At 36.9% G+C, this 19007-nt stretch overlaps 1 protein-coding gene across 1 annotated transcript; it reads left to right on the top strand.

The window, feature by feature from the left end:
• Window positions 1-13338: 13338 nt before the first annotated feature.
• LOC103260193 (olfactory receptor 8B12) lies at window positions 13339-14251 on the top strand. The gene is given in 4 exon segments (XM_008057844.2): window positions 13339-13632; window positions 13634-13805; window positions 13808-14085; window positions 14087-14251. Coding segments are annotated over 4 exon segments (909 nt in total).
• Window positions 14252-19007: the final 4756 nt, after the last annotated feature.

The raw sequence follows: 19007 nt of genomic DNA on the forward strand, positions 1-19007 counted from the left end.
GTCCAGGTTGGTCTCGAATTCCTGCCCTCAAGCAATTCTCCCTCCTCAATTTCCCAAAGTGCTGGGATTATAGGCATTTTAAATAAAAAATGGTATTTTAAATAAAAAAATCTAGATTAGACATATGGTGTAGACTTTCCTTTTTTTAGTTTTTAATTTTAAAGGTGTGGGGTACAATTCAGGGTTAGGTACACAAATATTCATTATTCAGGTACCTTGTTGATGAGGTTTGCCTCCCCCTCTCCCCTGGCAGATTTCCACTACTGTCAATCCCTCCCACCTCCCCGCCCCCACCTGACAGTTTGGATTTGACTTTCAACAGGCTAAATAGTCCAGGTATGGGAGGAAAAATTAAGTAGGGTGAGAAGCAGAAGGTTGAGGATCTATGGATTCTCAACATTTTTGGGCAGGTGAAGAAGCAGCTTTGAAGGAGAGTGAGAATGAAAATAAGTATCCAGAAGTTGGAGGAAAATCAAAACGTTCATATGTCTTAAAAGTGAAGGGTTATGAAAAATTCAAGAAAGAGCTGTCAACAGCATCAAGTAAAATAGTACTGAAAAGTATTCACTGGGTTTAACAACATCTGATTTGATTTATTCACAAACATAATGACAGATAAATTAGGTTTAATTATTGTGATTCTATAGAGGAATATCAGGTCTTGTCAAGGCAATAAGACAAAGCCAAATATTTCGACTCAACTCCTTCCATGATACCATATTGTTTCTTGATTTAAGCTAGTTATCAGAATAAAGTTCCTAAGAGAAAGTGTTGTGGAATTCTGGAAAAGCTTACAGAGAAAGTTTGTGGCTTTCTTTCCAATAAAGGACTTTGTAAACTGGAGACAGTTACTTCAATCTTGTTATCTGCTTATCTAAGACTTGCTTTTTAAAATTTTTTTAGTCCTTGGAGAGGTCTTCATTGTGCTTAGAATCATTTCCTTTTCTCCTACATATCAAACCATGCATTTGAAGACCATCTTGGTTTTTTCCTGCTTAACTCCTTTATTTGAATCCATTGTATGATGTGATTTATATTTCACTACTGGGAAATATTAGATTTTATAGTATTGTATAGGCAACTTTTGCTTTATGAAACTGCACATATGAGGGGACCCCAAAACACCCGGAATTATTTTTTGGAGGGCAGACTCCTTGTAGGACAGGATTTCCCCACTAGGTAAGTATTCTAGGAACTTTTCCTCATCAGTGTGTCAGCTAGCATTGTTGTGGGAGGCTGCATTTCGCTTCAGTGAATTTTTTTGGAGATTCTTTCCACGCATTTGCCCATTTCATGATGAGTGATTTACATGAACAACCTGCCCACACTATGCTGAGTGCTCAGCAGTTTTTGACCTAAAACATCATGACTCTAAGTCCCACCCTCCCTATTCACCTGATCTCATCCTGAGTGACTCTTTGTTTTTTTGTTTCCCTGAATGAAAAAGCCCTCAAAGGGAAATATTTTATCAATGTGGTAAAGGTGAAACAAAAAAAAAGGCAGAAACACTAAAAGGCATGACAACTGATGAGTTCAAATACAGTTCTGAGCAGTAGAAAAAGTATCTTGATAGATGTATGGCATCAAATGGAGAGTATTTTGAAGGTGACCGAAATTTAAACATGTAAGAATAAATACACAATTTTTAAATAGATAAATTACATTTTTTGGGGTCCTTCCTTGTGTGTTTCTGAAATGTAATGCTTAAGATAAAAATTTTATTTTAAAGAGCTTTGTAGAGCTACCTGTAACAAAGGTGAGCCCTAGGACAGCCCCCAAACCAAAATCTTTCCACTATCTTTGTGGCAAGCTTCTGTGTAGTTTCTTCTACAAATACCTTGTCTTTGGAAGTCTCACCCACTAGGCATATATTATCTGGCATCATTATCAATAAAACACCAATACTAGCTTATTAAAGGCTTCTAATTGATTTTGTAAAACTAGTTATTTATCTGTTTTTTTGGAGAGGAACTCCTGGTGTATTACTTCAGAAAATAAAAGACCACCTCTGAATTTATAGGTTTGCAATATGGATTGTTATTGATGCATACTTATATGAGAGTCTACTATCATCACTAAGAGTTTAAGAAGCACCTGCAATGTGTTCATCCCTGTAATTAAACATTAAATGTGTTAGTATATGCAAAGGTTAAGAAATACAGATTTTTCTTGGAAAGAGATTTTTATCCAGTTGGGGCTTGTAGAATGTAATCGTGAAATAATCAATTAATAGTAAAAGACTCTTTTAGACTAAGCACATATAGAGAGTTATATAAGAATGAGTGAACAGGAGTGCGAGAGAATGATCTAATTCAAAGTTATTTTCAGTGCTTCCTCTTGACTACTCAGAAATATAGCTATTCTTCACCCTTGAAATGTTCTCCTACTTTGGCATCTGTGAAACTGCATTTATTGCACAATTATTTGCTAGGTTGAATAATTTACTAAGGACACATTTAATACTCAGAAATGCCTTCAAGTTTGGTATTGTTATCTCTGTTTTTTCAAAAGGGAATATTGTGTCTAGATAGTGTTAAGCAACTTTCCCAAGCTCACACAGCTAATGAGTAATAGAGTTATGATATAATTATAGGGCTATGTGACCCCAAAGTCTGTTCCTAGATTACTACACATGCCTTTTCAGGCACTTCTGTTGGTGTACTTCCTTTTCACATTTGTGGGCATTTTGGGGAAATTTTCAGACCTTAAATCTCAATTATTCTCTTTTTAAACACACTTGTTTGGAGCAATTCACTATTCCTTTGTGTGACCACTGATGTTCTTATAATTCCCTAACTTGCATCTTTATCTCTTTTCTTCCAAACTCTGATCTTTAATTATCAACATTTTTCTGATCTTTGCCTTTTGAAAGTTTTGCTAGCACTTTATAGTTTTGTCTAAAATTTAGTCCATTATCCTCTTCACTCTTTGATTCTTCATTTATTTCATTCTACTTCTAATTCCCTGGGTTGGAAATCTTAGACAAATTTGATTTGTATCTTTTTCCAATATTCTCTCACATACCATTGAGGCATCAAATCATGTTAATTATCCTGTTATCACATCTCCTATACTGTTCATCTGTTTCTGTATTTACTCTCATGGAAAGTCTGCTACTGATCTTCCTGTCTGCTCTTCTCTCTGTTTCAGTTTACTCTGGCATGACTAGCTGTATACAACACCATTATTATTAAGAGAGATAATTTTTAAAAAAAATTTTAGAATTGTGGAGTACAAGTGGGGATTTACTACATAAGTAAGTAAAATTTGGGCTTCTAGCTGGCCATCTCTCCCCTTTAGTGGACCAAGTATCCTGTGTGTTGCCGTGTTCTTGCTATTGTGAACAGTGTTTCCTCTTGAAGCACTTGGTAGAGCGATTTATGTTCTTGGTAGAGCGAATTATGTTCCTCTGGGAATATTCCCAGGAGAGGGATTGCTGGGGCGAATGGTAGCTCAATTTTTAGTTCTTTGAGAAGTCATCACACTGCTTTCCATAGAGGTTGAACTAGCTTACATTCCCACCAGCAGCGTAGAAAGCATCTTCTTTTCTCCACAGCCATGTCAACACCTGCTGTTCTTTTGACTTATTTCTGATAGCCATTCTGACTGGGGTAAGGTGGTATCTCATTGTAGCTTTTATTTGCATTTCTTTAATGATTAGTGAGGCTGAGCATTTTTAAAATGTGTTTGTTAGCTGCTTGTGTGTCAACCTTTGAGAAGTGTCTGTTCATGTACCTTACCCACCTTTTGATATTTTTTTTCTTTTCAATTCATTTGAGTTCCTTATAGATCTTGGATGTTAGGCCTTTGTCAGATGCAAAGCTAGCAATTTTTTCCCCCATTCCATGGGTTGTCTCTTTACTCTCTTGACTGGTTGCTTTTGCTGTGTACTTTTCAGTTTAATAAGATCCCAACTGTCTGTCTTACCTTTTGTTGCATTTGTTTTTGAGGACTTGCTCATGAATTCATTGCCTACACTGCTCTCCAGAAGGTGTTCTCTACGTTTTCTTCTAAAATTCTTACAGTTTGAGGTTTTACATTAAGTCCTTAATCCATCTTGAGTTAATTTTTGTATATGGCGATAGGTAGGGGTCCAGTTTTATTCTGCATGTGGTTAGCTAGCTTTCCCAGCACCACTTGCTAAATTTGGTTTTCTTACCCCAATGTTTGTAACTGATGGCTTTTTTCCAGGATGAGTTGGTTGAGGGACTGTATTTTTATTTCTGGATTCTCCGGCCTGTTCCATTGGTCTGTGTGCTTATTCCTGTACTAGTACCATGCCATTTGGTTACTGTAGACTTTTAATAAAGTTTAAAGTCTGGAAGTGTAATACCTCCAGCATTCTTGCTCTTTTTTGTTTCCATATGAAATTCTGTATTGTCTTTTCTAGGTCTGTGAAAAATACTGTTGAGGCCAGGCTCGGTGGCTCAGTCTGTAATCCCAGCACTTTGGGAGGCCAAGGTGAGTGGATTGCTTGAGCACGTGGTTCAAGACCAGCCTGGACAACTTGGTGAGACCTTGTCTCCACAATAAATCAAAAATTAGCTGTACATGGTAGTGTGTGCCTGTAGTTCTGGTTATTTGGAAGGCTGAGGTGGAGGGATTGCCGGAGCCCAGCAGGTTGACGTTGGGTGGCCATGAGCGTGCTATTGCACTCCAGCCTGGGCAATAGAGTGAGACTCCAGCTCCAAAAAAAAAAGAATGATGTTGGCAATTTGATAGGGATTGCATTAAATCTGTGGATTGCCTTGAATAGGATGGACATCTTGACAATATTGGTTCTTTCAATCTGTGAGCATATGATGTTTTTCTGTTTGTTTGTATCATCCTTTATTTCTTTGAGCAGTGTTTTGTAGTTATCATTGTAAATGTCTTTCACTTCTCTGGTTAGGTGGATGCCAAGGTATTTCATTTTGTGTGTGTGTCTATTGTGAATGGGATTGTATTTTTTTATTTGTCAGATTGTTTGTTGTTGGTGTATAGAAATGCAACTGTCTTTGTGCATTGATTTTGTATCCCAAGACTTTACCACAGTCATTTATCAGTGTGAGGAGGTTTTTGACAGACTAGGGTTTCTAGGTATAGAATCATATTGTCCACAAAGAGGGATATCTTAACTTCCTGTTTTCCTATTTGGATACCCTTGATTTCCTTCTCCTGCTTGATTGTTCTGGCTAAGACTTCCAGTACTATGTTGAATAAGAGAGGTGAGAGTGGGCATATTTGTCTTGTTCCAATTATTAGGCTGAATGTTTCCTGCTTCTGCCCGTTAAGCATATTAGCTGCCAGTTTGTCCTAGAGAGCTCTTATTGTTTTGAGGAATGTTTCTTCAATGCCTAGATGTTCAAGATTTTTTTTATCAAGAAGGAATGCTGGAATTTTATTGAATGCTTTTTCTGCATCTAATGAGATAATCATGTGATTCTTGGTTTTACACTTCTTAATGTGTTTAATTAGGTTTATGGTCTTGTGAATTTTGAACCAGCCCTGCATCTCAGGAATGAAACCCACCTGATCATGGTGGATGAGTCTTGAGATGTATTGTTGGATACAATTTGCTAGAATCTTGTTGAGAATTTTTGCATCTATGTTCATCAGGGAAATTGGCCTGTAATTCTTTCCTTGTTGGGTCTTTGCTAATTTTGGATATCAGGATGATACTAGCTTCATAAAATGAACCAGGGAGAATTCCTTTCTTTTCAATTGCCTCAAATACTTTCAATAAGATTGATATTGGATCTTCCTTGTATGTCATGTAGAATTCAGCTGAGAAACTACTTGGTCCAGGGCTTTTCTGATGGAGACATATCTTATAAATAAATAGATTTCCTGGGCTGCTATTGTTGTGTTTAGGGTTTTATTTTCTTCTTGTTTCAACTTTGGGAGGTTGTATGAATGCTAGGAAATCCTCCATTTCATCTAGATTATCTTACTTGTTTGCATACAGATGTTCATAGTACTCTCTGATAATCTTTTGAATTTCTTTGAGGTCAGTTATAACCTTGCCTTTTTTTGTTCCTAGTTGTGTTTATTCTATCTCTCTCTCTCTCTCTCTCTCTCTCTCTTTCTCTCTCTCTGTCAGTCTGGCCAAGGGTCTGTCAATATTATTTATCCTTTCAAAGAACTGGTTTTTTTCTTGTTGATCTTTTCTATCATATTTTTGTCTTCTATTTCTGGCGATTATGACTTTATCTTAGCAATCTGGATTTTTATGCTGAAATTAGGATTTAAAATTTCTTGCCTTTCCAGCTCCCTTAGATGTGACGATGTTAGGCTGTATACTTGTGATCCTTCTATTTTCTTGATACATGCATGTAATGTTATGAACTTCCTTTGCAACACCATTTTCATGGTATCCTAGAGGTTTTGATATGTTGTGTCTTTGCTTTCATTTGTTTTCAGGAATATTTTTATATATTTCTTGTTTCTGTGTTGATCCAAAAGTCATTCAGCAGTATGTTGTTTAGTTTCCACGTCTTTGTGTGTTTTGGGAGTACTTGTTGGTGTTGATATTTATTTTTATTCCACTATGATATGAGAAGATGCTTGGTATTATTTCATCCTTTTGAAATTCATTCACACTTGCTTTATGCCTGAAAATGTGATCAATCTTGGAGTATGTTCCATGTGCTGCTGAGTAGAATGTATACTCTGTGGTTGTTGGGTGGAGTGTTCTGTACATGTCTATTAGGTCCAGTTGGTCAAGTGTTGAGTTAAAATTCCAGATCCCCTTTGTTAGCTTTTTGCCTTGATGATCTGTCTAGGGCTGTCAGCAGGGTATTAAAGTCTCTGACTATGATTGTATGGGTGTCTATGTCCCCTCTTGGTTTATGTAGTAATTGTTTTATAAATACAGGTGCTCCACATTGGGTGCATATATAAGATGGATATTTCTTGTTAGTGGATTGAGCGTTTTATTATTATGTAGTGTTCTTCCATGTCTCTTTAAACTTTTATTAGTTTGAAGTCTATCTTGTCTGATACAAGAATAGCTACCCCTGCTTTTTTTTTTTTTTTTTTCCATTTGCCTGGGAGATCATTTTCCAACCCTTTACCTTGAGTCTGTGTGTATGATTTGCTGTGAGATGTGTTTCCTAGAGGCAGCAGACTGTTGTATCATGTTTTTCCAAATAAAAATTTCTTTCCCCGGTCACTAAAAGCAACATAAATAGCCCTGTGAAAGGATTTGGAGTATAGGTGGTCTCTTATCAGCTCACTTTGTCTCTGCACAAAGGAGTTTAACAGATTCTTCCTTGAGAGCTGAATTGAGAATTAAGGAAATTTAGAGCAGTTGGTGCTGGTTGTTTAAAGACCAGAGATGTGTGTAGGCAGTAATCTTCATTGCATGATTTGTGATTTTTTTTTTCTTTTTTTTGGCTTCTGTGTCTCACCTAATCTTGTCTCCAGCTCTTAGGGTCAAGTGATTCACCCATCTCAGCCCCTGGAATAGCTGGTACAATAGGCATTTGCCACTGCACCCAGCTATGACTTGTGTTTTTTTTTTTTTTTTGTAAAAAGCTCAGAAAGGTCCTTTGCTTCTTTAACTTTGTCATGATGTCCAATATTTCCTTCATTTGAGCCAGTGCTTTGGATAAAGCCATTGTCTGAAGCATGGAAGAATAATGCATTGTGGTACAGTAAGCACCATACACCTAGCTACCCATCAGAGTAACTGTTATTAACTAGCACAACTCTGATCATAGTCTTTCAAGACGTTGCTAAAATGTTAATTCTCTTTAAGAGGCCTAACTTACCATTCTATTTAAATGTACAACCCAAACCCCTACCCTTTGTATTTTCTTTCCTTCCTTTATTTTGTTATTGATCTTATCATCTAACATACTATACAAGTTACTGATTTCTTTTATTTATTATTTGGTTTTCTCCTAGTAGAATAAAAGCACACTGAGGGCAGGGGACTTTATTTTGGTTAGTGCTTTATCCGAAACCGCTATAACAGTACCTGACATAGTTTCTCAATATTTGTTGAACAAATTCATGAATTTTACTCTCTTTTTAAACAACTCTTAGAGATTACTCACTGCTAACAGACTGTCTTTAAGCTTAGCATTCTAGGTTCTCCTCATTGTGTTCCTGGTGCACTTTCCCCACCCCAGGCTAGTTCATTGTTTCTTTTCCAAATTCACCTAGGTTGCTACATGCATCAAGTCTGTTCTTTTTCATTGCTGAGTTGTGTTCCACAGTATGAGTATAATGTTAACCATGTTTTTTATATACATCCATTATCAGATTTAGGATGTTTCCTTTTATTCCTACTGAGCATTTTCTTTCTTTCTTTATTTTTTCTTTTAAATTTTTTTTAATTTTAAAGATGTGGGATACAATTCAGGGTTAGGTATACAAATATTCATTATGCAGGTGCCCTTGTTGATAAGTTGTCCTCCCCTTCCCCAGCAGATTCCCACACTGCCAATCCCACTTCCCTGCTCCCCTTTACTGATCATTTTCCTAACTGTAAATATTACTTTTTATCATAAATATTTTCTTTTACCAAATACTCTTTCTGCACTTACGGAGATGATTATATGGTTTTATTATTTTATTCTATTGAGCTATTCTATTAATGTGGTGAATAATGTTGACTCATATTTTAACTATGAGTCTACATTTATTTCTCTTAGATTATTTGAATTTTTTTTATTCCACTAGGTCTTTTATTAAAAATTTAACTACACATTTCTATATAATTTTTATGGATTATCTGTATTATAGTATTATGTCTTATTGTGCTATTTTCATTTTATGTATTTTACTTCTTATATATTATAAATTGATTATAACTTCTGTATCTATTGCTTTAAATAGTCAAAGTAATTTGAATTAAAACAATTTTTAAAGAATAGCCTTTTGTATATACCCAAATATTTACTATTTACTGCAAACTGAATTTCTTCCTGCAGATTTGAGTTTTTATCTGGAGCCATTTCCCCCATCCCCTCTCATTTTTTGTGGTGTTTGGCATATTGGTGACAAATTCTTCTCCTCCTTCATCTCACTATGTTGCCCAGGCAAGAGTATAGTGGCTATTCAAGGCAAATCATAGTGCACTTGAACTTGAACTCCTGAACTCAAACAATCCTCCCACTTCAGCCTCCTGAGTAGCTGAAACTACATGCATGTACTACCTCACTTGGCTTGAATTCTTTCACTTTTTGTTTTCTAAAGATTTCTTTTTTTAATCCTTTGAGGAATTTTTTTGCCAGATATAAAATGCTAGGTTGTCAATTTCTTCTTTCAGTATTTTAAAGGTCATTTAATTGTCTTCTGATTTTCATTTCTTTTATAACAAGTCAGTTATAGTTCTTATTTTTGCTCCTTTTAAAGCAATGCATCTTTTATCTCTGGTTGCTTTTAGCCTTCTTTTCTTTTCTTTTTTGAGTTGGGGTCTCACTCTGTCACCCAGACTGGAGTGCAGTGGCCGCTCCTGGCTACTGCAGCCTCGACCTCCTGGGCTCCGGCAATCCTTTCGCCTCAGCCTTCCAAGTAGCTGGAACTACAGGGGCACACTACCGCACCCAGCTGATTTTTGATTTATTGTAGAGATGAGGTCTCGCTAAGTTGCCCAGGCGGGTCTCGAACCCATGGGCTCATTTTGATTTATTGTAGAGATGAGGTTGCACCCAAGTTGCCCAGGCGGGTCTCGAACCCGCGGGCTCAGTCAATCCACTCACCTCAGCCTCCCAAAAGTGCGGGATTACAGGCTGAGCCACTGAGCTGGCTTAGCCTTCTTTTCTTTATTATTGGTTTTAGTAGTTTCACTATGATATGCCTGCGTGTGATATGCTTTGTATTCATCTTGCTTGTGGTTTTCTATACTTTTTGGTTCTGTGGGCTCATATATTTTACGAAATTTGGAAAGTTTACATATATTATCTTTTTAATTATTTTATTATTTTAATTTTAAAGATATGGGGTGAAATTCAGGATTAGGTATACATCTATTATGTTTTAAAATATTATTTCTGCTCAATTCTCTCTTGACTACTTTTTGGAACTCTGATTATACATATTTTGGACTATTTAGCTTTGTCTTAAAGATTTTGGTTCCTATGTTCTTTTTTAAAAATTATTCTTTTCTGTCTATTATTATGTGTTATTTCTGTTGATCTGTTTTTGCTTGCATCAATCATTCTTTGACTATGTTCAGTTTGCTATATAGTCAATCTGATAATTTTTTTATTTCTAATATTTTTTAGTTTTGAAACTTATTTAGCTATCTTTATTGTTCCTATTACTCTGTTGGAATTCTCCATATGCTAGCCTATTCTGTCCTTTTATCTAAAAGTTAGAAAAATAACTATAATAGTTATTTTAAAGTCCTTGCTTGTTAATTTCAACATCTAGGTCAGATGTAGATCTGCTTCTTATATATTTTTCCTTCTTGAATATGGGTTACATTTTCTTCTTTCTTTGTATTTCTAGTAACTTTTGATTTTATGATGCTGGACGTTGTAGATATGCTGTAGAGGTTGCGAAATATGTTATCCTTCTCTACAGAGTGCTGAATTTTGTTTTGGGATGCAGCTCATTTACTAGAATATCACTTTGATCCTATTGAGACCTGTAGTTAGCCTTTGTTATGATACAGTTTTGTCCTTAGCCCCAGGGTATAGTCTTTACTCTTAGCACATGGCTTTTCATAGGTTTTATCTTAATGTCTGATTTGCTGACTGAAATCTCTCCACTCTTACCAGGTCAGAATTCTATCATCTTTCTAGCACTGTGAATCCGCAGTGATCTCTGTTCAGTTCTTAGTCCCCCAGCAACTGTTATCTTCTTAACCTGTAGAATCTTTCCTTGCAGATGTGAAAGTTAGAATTTAGTTAAGAGCTCAAGGAAGCCCTTTGTGCAGATGCCTGAGGGTCTTTTTCTGTAGCTTCTTTCTCTCCATACTTTGCCCCACAAATTCCAGCTGTCTTAGCATCCTTAAACTCTGACCTTTCTTTATTCAACCTGAAGAGGCTGCTGCCATTTGCTGAACCTCATTTTTACTATACTTGGTTTGGAAATGGCCTATACCGAACGTTGGAATAAATGTAATAGTTACCCCATTATTTTGTCTTTTCTCAAGAATTTACCTGTGCTGCCTGCTTTCCAAAGATTGCAAATAGTTGCTTTATATAGTTTCCGGTCTTGTAGTTTTTTTTTGTGTGTGTGTGATCAGAGGGTAAGTGCAATATTAGCTATTTTATTATACTCGAAATCAAAAGTTTGATCACTTAGGTTTTCATTATGAGGATTTTTTATTCCACCCAAGTTGAAGGTCATATGGGTTCATGAATCAGAGGAGATTGGAAATGTGAAGACTTAAAATAGATCTGTTACTTTGAGGAAGTAGCTTTTCTTCTTTGGAACTCCTTAGCAGTCTTTGTAAGATGAAGATAAATATTAGTTTTGTAAATCTGTAGGTCCTTGGCATTGGAAATACTTGGGGAGTTTTAAAAAATATAGCTACCATATCCATAGCTATAGAAATTCTGATCCAGAAAGACTGGGTTGAACCCAGAATTTCATTTTAATAAATATTCTAGGTTATTGTGATGCTTAGTCAGGTTTGGAAAACACTGGATAAAATAATCTCTCAAGTCTTTTCAGGTCTAAAATTCTATGAGTTTGTGGGTGTGATGTTAAAGAAAATAAGTAAAGATCTGTGAGATTGAGGCACAGGATAGACAATTTTTGTCAAGGCAGAGGTTGGAGGTGGGATGTAAAAGACAGAAAAAGACAAAAGCAAACCAAACAGGGAGAACAAATTTGGATGTGTTTCTGCACTGGGAGTATGATCTACTAGGATTCAGTTTGGGACAATAAGCATCTGAAAAGTTGGTTGAGAGAAGTGCTCAAAGAAATGTAGGTGGGATAGTCAATGGAAATTTTGACTAGTTAGTAATTTAGAGAAAGGCTGGTCATAGCAGATGTTGAGGGTAGTTACCTGATAGGGATTCTTTTTCCTTAGGGAAAGTAATCTCTGAGGAAATGGTCTTGAGGGAATCTCTTGTTTTAATAATCAGGTTACTGAGATCTGTAATTTGAATAAATCACTAGTCTTTGTGTTATTTGTGTTTTTTTTTTTTTTTGAGTTGGAGTCTCACTCTGTCACCCAGACTGGAGTGCAGTGGCCGCTCCCGGCCACCGCAGCCTCGACCTGCTGGGCTCCGGCGATCCTTCCGCCTCTGCCTTCCAAGTAGCCAGAATTACAGGTATGCGCTACCACGCCCGGCTGATATTTTGATTTATTGTAGAGATGAAGTCTCGCTGCCCAGGCGGGTCTCGAACCCACAGGCTCAAGCAATCCACTCACCTCAGCCTCCCAAAGGCGCGGGATTATAGGCTGAGCCACGTGTTATTCACTTGTCAGGAAAACAACCCAGAGGGGACTTGGGGCAAATGAACAATTGGAAGTCATGTCCTTCAGCGCAGAAAGAGTTATGAGAAGTTAGAGGTTTTGATTTCTTTGATCTGGACTGGTGGAAAAGAGAGGGCTCTGAACTTAAAGCTGTCATCTTCTATTTATTAAGGTCATTTTCCTCCTTTGAATGTGGACAATAGGCAGTAGAGTATAGCATTATGGCTCTAAAATAGAGGAGGGTAAGTGCCTGCCCCTATGCTGGTCAGTCAAGTAGCATGATGGTTACAAGCTCAAACTGTGAGAATCAGACTGCCAAAATTCACCTTCTGGCTGCAGCTCAGTATTTGTGGACTTTTGGCTAGTTACATAATCTTAGTGTTCCATCTGTAAAATGAGGGTAATGATATTGTCACATAGCTCTTAGAACAGAGCCTCTCATAGTAGCCACCCAATAAGCATTAGCTTTAAAAAATTGTTATTAAACCTACAGTCACTTGAGTTAAAAGTTCTTGAAATAACATGATGTCACCTTCTTGATCTGACAGTGCTGACCCAGAGATGAACAGAACCACAATGGCTTCTGCCTGTTGAGACTTAATCCGGGGAAGAGGACCAGATTTCAGCAACTGAAGCAGAGACAAGAGAGGGGACGACATAGAAAAAGAACTGACTTAAAGATCTAAAAAGATATGCCGTTTATTTTTAGTTCTCTCTTCAGCAGCACCAGTTCTCATTCTGGAGTTAAAGTTTAGCTTCATATTGTACTTTGGAAGTTAAAGTCACCTGGGCTGTGAAGACAGATCTATAGCAAATGGTAAAAACCGTTCACCAAAGGTTCAAATCTCTCTGTGGATTCCTTTTTCAAGAATGGGGGATGGATATTAGGAAGGTGGTGGCAGTGCTTCTTTCTCTTTAAGTGGTGCTCTTCTCTTGGACCCCCAGACCTCTCTTCCCACACTTAGAGGAGAATGCTAGCAGAAAACTCTTCCATGACAGAGTCTGTCCTTGCAGGTTTAACCAACCAGCAGGGACTCCAGATGCCACTCTTCTTCTTGTTTCTAGGTTTCTACATGGTCACCGTGGTGGGGAACCTAGGCTTGATAATACTGATTGGGCTAAATTCCCACTTGCACACCCCTATATACTTCTTCCTTTTCAATCTCTTTCTAATAGATTTCTGCTACTCCAGTACCATCACCCCCAGAATGCTGGTGAGTTTTGTCTCAAAGAAAAACATTATCTTGCATGCTGAGTGTATGACTTAAGTTCTTTTTCTTTTGTTTCTTTGTCGTCTCTGAGTCTTTCATTCTGTCAGCAATGGCATATGACCGTTTTGTGGCCATCTGTAACCCACTGTTGTACACGGTCAGCATATCTCCCCAGCTGTGTTTGTTCCTTTTGTTGGGTGCCTATGGGATGGGGTTTGCTGGGGCCATGGCCATACAGGAAACATAATGAGTCTGATGTTCTGTACTAACAACCTTCTCAGTCACTTCATGTGTGACATCCTTCCCCTTCTTGAACTCTCCTGTAACAGCACTTATGCCAATGAGCTAGTTGTCTTTGTTGTTGTCGCCATTGACATTGGAATGCCCATTATCACTATCTTTATTTCTTGTGCCCTCATCCTCTCCAGCATTCTTCATATTAGTTCTCCTGAGGGAAGGTCCAAAGCATTTAGCACTTGCAGCTTCCACATAATTGTGGTTTCTCTTTTTTTTTGGTTCTGGGGCTTTTATGTATCTCAAACCACCTTCCATTTTGCCCCTTGACCAAGGGAAAGTGTCCTCTCTGTTCTATACCATTGTAGTGCCTATGTTAAATTCATTTATCTATAGCTTAAGGAACAAGAATGTCAAAGTTGCCCTGAGAAAAACCTAGAGCAGGAAAATATTTTCTTAAGAAAGGAGTAGTATTTGAGGAAAGAAATACAATGCTTTGATTATTAGTGTGTGTGTTTTCAATGAGTAATTCAAGTTCCAGTTTTTTTTCTATTTGATGCAGAAAGAGAATATTTTAAGTATTTACATTTGGGTGAGTGTTTGGTGCAGACTTAATCTACTTGCTCCTGTTCCACCCCAAATAGTCCAAAATTTCTTCATTTTATGCATTTAAAAAATAATCGTAAATCATTTAATCTTGAATGGGTCTTATACATCATTTAATCTAACCTTGTCAATTAACAGACACTGGAGACTCAGAAATATATATGCTACTCAAGGATATACAACTAGGTAGTACCACAACTGGGGTTGGGATCTAGGCCCTTGAATCCTAATTTCCTTTAGTATTTGTTTTATGCCACGTTTTCTTGCTTTGTTGTTGCCCTTATAGATTTCCTCTTAAAAGTATAATAACATAACACGTTAAAAGCTGATGCTATTTAAAGTAAGTTAATGCAACTTCTCAATAAATGCTTTTGAGCATTACATTTTTTCTCCAAGAGGGTAGGAGATGAAACATTTCTTAAGTTGATCATGGCCAAATGACAAGAGAAGTGTGCTAAGACTATGATGTGTGGGTGGCACTGAGTTAAGACTGAGGTTGTGATGAAACCATATGAATCCAGTCTAGTGAATTAGTACTTCTGTAGGATTAAGCGTTCTAAAGAGGCTGAGTAGAAAGTCATATATTATTTTAGGATGAAGAGAATCTGAATTTAGAGCTTTTTCAAGGGTTTGTTTGGATGTTTGTACTGTGATGAAGAAATTTGTGACTTAGGATAATCAACTAATGGCTTAGAAGTTCTAAAGGGGGCAACAAATAATTTTGGAACTCTATTTAGTTAGTAAGGCAGCACCAAGCAGTTGATTACTAGAAAAGGCAATTTTCCATTGAATTTTAAAGCACTGCAGGCAGCACTGATCTTCTCATGTAGATATATATGGGAAAGGAATAATTTATCTAAGACTGATTTGTAAACTAACAACATTATATAAAGAGAGGTATTTATACATAAAAACACTTTGATCTAAGGGATTTATTAGCAGTAAAGGATGGTTCTTTGGAAGAGCACCAATGTGTTAAGTGCTGAGGAGACACTTTGATTGATGAGTTTTTTCTTGGAAAAATTCTCTTCCTTGGGGAAAAAGGGAAGTTTGGTTGAGTGTTTAGTTTTGTCCTTCAGTATGACACAAATCAGAGGGGTTGAAGTCATGAGACTGAGTGTGTGTGGGTGAAGATTTTGCTTTAATCAGCATGGAAGAGGGAAAGAAAAGTGAGTTCAAGAGACCTGTGGGTGAGCGTCAGGAGGGTGAGGTGAATAGGCTTTATACGGTAGGCAGCAGAGAAAAACAGCAGTTCGTGAGGCATACAGTGGAGTTTTGCATCCTGTTTAGTGATTATGTGATGTTGGGCAAATTAATTAATGTCTCTAAATATAATTCTTTATTTTTCAAAAGTGAGACAGCGGTCCTGACTTTGTAGGGTCTTTGAGAATGCAAGTCCCTTAATAAATCTTAGTTTTCACCCTGCAAGAATTATCTAATTATCAACACTTCCTTGAGTTTTTGCATGACCTGAGGCAAACCACTTTACCTTCCTGGAACTCTGCTTAGTCATGAGAAAAATGAATTCTCCTCTAACTTTCATTAGAAAAGTAATATATTCTGGCAAAGTAATACTTGCACATGATATAATATTAAATAATAAAGGTGAAGTTTATTCAATGAAAATATGTCTTTCTCTCATCTAGTCATTCCAGTTCTAAATTCTCCTCTTTAAAAGTAACAACTGTTGCTAATTTCTTATGAATCTTCCCATTTTAAAGCATCTCTCTCTCTCCCCTCTCTCCCTTTGCCCCATCTCTTATTTTAAAATTATATAAAAAGGCATTTAAGAATGTTTTTTCCAGTGGAAACAGTTTAGCAAAGAATGGGACAGAAAACATTCCAAGGGTGAAATAAAGAGATGTCAATCACAGAAAAGGCCTGCGAAGGTATTTGGCTGAGAAAAGAGGGAAAGGGTAGAGGCATCTTGGCCCTGGAAGCATCACTGTTGGCCCCAACTCTACAGCCACAGGTTAAGATTTCAGTTCTCTGATCTTCTGTTCTCACTACATGGCTGCATCACCTCTTTCTCTATTTGGTTGATACTGGGTTGAAAACACCAAGATGGCAAGTCTTTTTAATTCAGCATACATTTCTATACACATGTGTTTATCTATCAATGAGACATTCTTGGAACAACTAATATTTATTGTTGCAAATTTGATATGTGAAATATGTCTGAAGAACAAAGATGATTTATGTCTCAATGTAGTAGTTTGTATTACTGGCTAAAATTCATCAGTCATTGAGTAGTATTATATATTCATTCCCTTGCCATGGTCTCATAGAGGCAGGATATATCTCCCTGCCCATTGATGTTTGGTTTGGCCATGTGACTTGTTAGGTTAAAGTATATCCCAGCGGGACCTCCAAAATGTTAGGTTAGACCTGCCAGGGTAGGGTTGTGCAATCTGGTGCCATTTGACAGATGCAAATCATTGCACAGCAGTTAGATTGGAAAATATAGTTTATTTAGAAAGTAAATTAGGGAGAGAAAAGAGATTCAACTCCCCAAGGTAGGAGGGGACCAAAGCTAGGAAACATGGTGGCCATAGCTCAAAGAACCACGTGGACACACCAGAGTTTAACAAAGCAATGCTGACTGGCTGCTTGGAGTCTAATCCTTTTAAACTTTCCCTTTGATAGGGGAAGGTTGTCAAGGTGATTGGGCGGTGGTCTGCTTCACGTCATCATGGAGGGGACAGGGAAGCACAGGTACTAACGTCAGGTGATACACGGCAGACAGGTGGGTGGGTTAGTCGCATGATTGCTGCCATAGTGATGGGGTCTGTCTGGGTCGTGAAGGACTGATTAGGTTAATTGGTTTACAAAACAAGCTGGGAGGGAGTTGTAGCAGTAGCTACCTCTGAGAAACCAGTTCTGTCCTTGGCTAGTGGATCAGAGGGTAAATTAAAGTGAACTGCTAGAAAAATACGGCAAAGCTAAGCAATGTTAAAATGGCTGCTTACTGACTATATTGACTCCATGTTATGTCCTTTCATGTCTCATTTTGGTTAATAGAATATTAGCAGAGGTCATGTAAGCAAAAGCTTGTAATGTCTTTGAAAGGTGGGGTTAGCCCTCTTATTCTTCTGCCATTGCCTCTAAAAGAGCCTCTCCTGTATAATTGCCACCCTTTCCTACTAATTCTCACCAAGCACATGTGAAGCAATGTTCGCTGTGTAGAGCAAGGGGAGCTGTCCACGTGAGCCCAGGCAAGATGAGCAACCACTATCAACTTGTAGACATGTGAGGAGCAAATATTCATTGTAGCATGCCAACGAGATTTTGTTTTATTGTTACATAACAGTAGTTAACAAATCCACTCAGAGAACAGAAAAAGAGAATCTTATCTGGAGTATGAAAGTTTCTTCATCCTCTGTGTGCTATGTTATAAGATATTGTTTAACTTACCATCACAAGATATATCTATATATCTATATAATCTATATCTAATTATAATTTTTTTCTCAATATTTATATGTATAAATGAGTATAAAACATTATACTCAATGTTTTAGTAATATAAATAATGCCATGACTGTTCCTTTTGTATTAAAATTTTTATCTAGATTTCTGATTATTTTCTGAGGAGAGATTCTTGTTGCATCTTCCTTATTTTTCAATTCAAAATATTTTCTAATTTTCCTGTGATTTATGTCTTTTTGACCCATGCGCTATGTATAAGTATGTTGCTTAATCATTCTTTTCTCAGATATATTTTTGCTAAGTTGATAAGTGGAGCAGAACTTCAGCCTTTTCTCTTCTCTTTGTTCTTTGGTCACCCTAATTGGAATGAATTCACACTTTAACATGTTATATATTTTTAAAAATTTTTAACTTTAAAAAAAAATAGATTTCTTTTTTTTTTGTCATTTCTCCCAAAACAATGATAAGCTTTGTGACAAAGAAAAACATCACCAATTATGTGATATGAAGAACTCAGCCTTTTCCTGATGCTTCTTTGTTATTAGTGAATACTTCACATTTATACCACTGGCCTTGGGTCACTATGAGGCCACGACTCTTTAGGTCTGTTTCCTGTGAATGGTTCATTAGTTATAGGGTTTGTTGATGCTATAGTCCAACCAGGGGACACAGACAAATTGTTCTTTTGAGATCACAATTGCATTAGTCTTTACTTGTGTAAACATAGTTCCTCTCTTTCAGGCTTCTTTCAGCACCCGTGTCACAGGTGGGCAGATTTGTAGTCATAAGAACTAGCATTGTACTGTCTAATGTCACCAACTTCATCTCTTCATCCTTTGTTTTAATTCTTTTCATCATCCTATGTTTACCCAATGCTGAAGATAAGTCCAAATCTTCAACATCTACAGTTCCAGAAATCTGTTTATTCCTTTCTGTGGATTAGGATCATACATTTATCTCAGATATTTTCCTGGAACTATGGGATAGAATAAATTACACATAGTTTCCTCCACCAAGATGAATGGTCTGGTCAACATCTTGAGAAAACAAAACTAACTTGCTGCAATAACATCCCTGTAATTTTTCTCTTGAATTTGAACAGTGAGGGTATTAAGACTCCTTTTGCATACTTTCAAGGAAATATTTGTTTCTTAATATTT

Source organism: Carlito syrichta, unplaced genomic scaffold (assembly GCF_000164805.1).
Source record: "Carlito syrichta isolate Samal-C Ts95f unplaced genomic scaffold, Tarsius_syrichta-2.0.1 Scaffold303139, whole genome shotgun sequence".
Classification (NCBI taxonomy): Eukaryota; Metazoa; Chordata; class Mammalia; order Primates; family Tarsiidae; genus Carlito; species Carlito syrichta.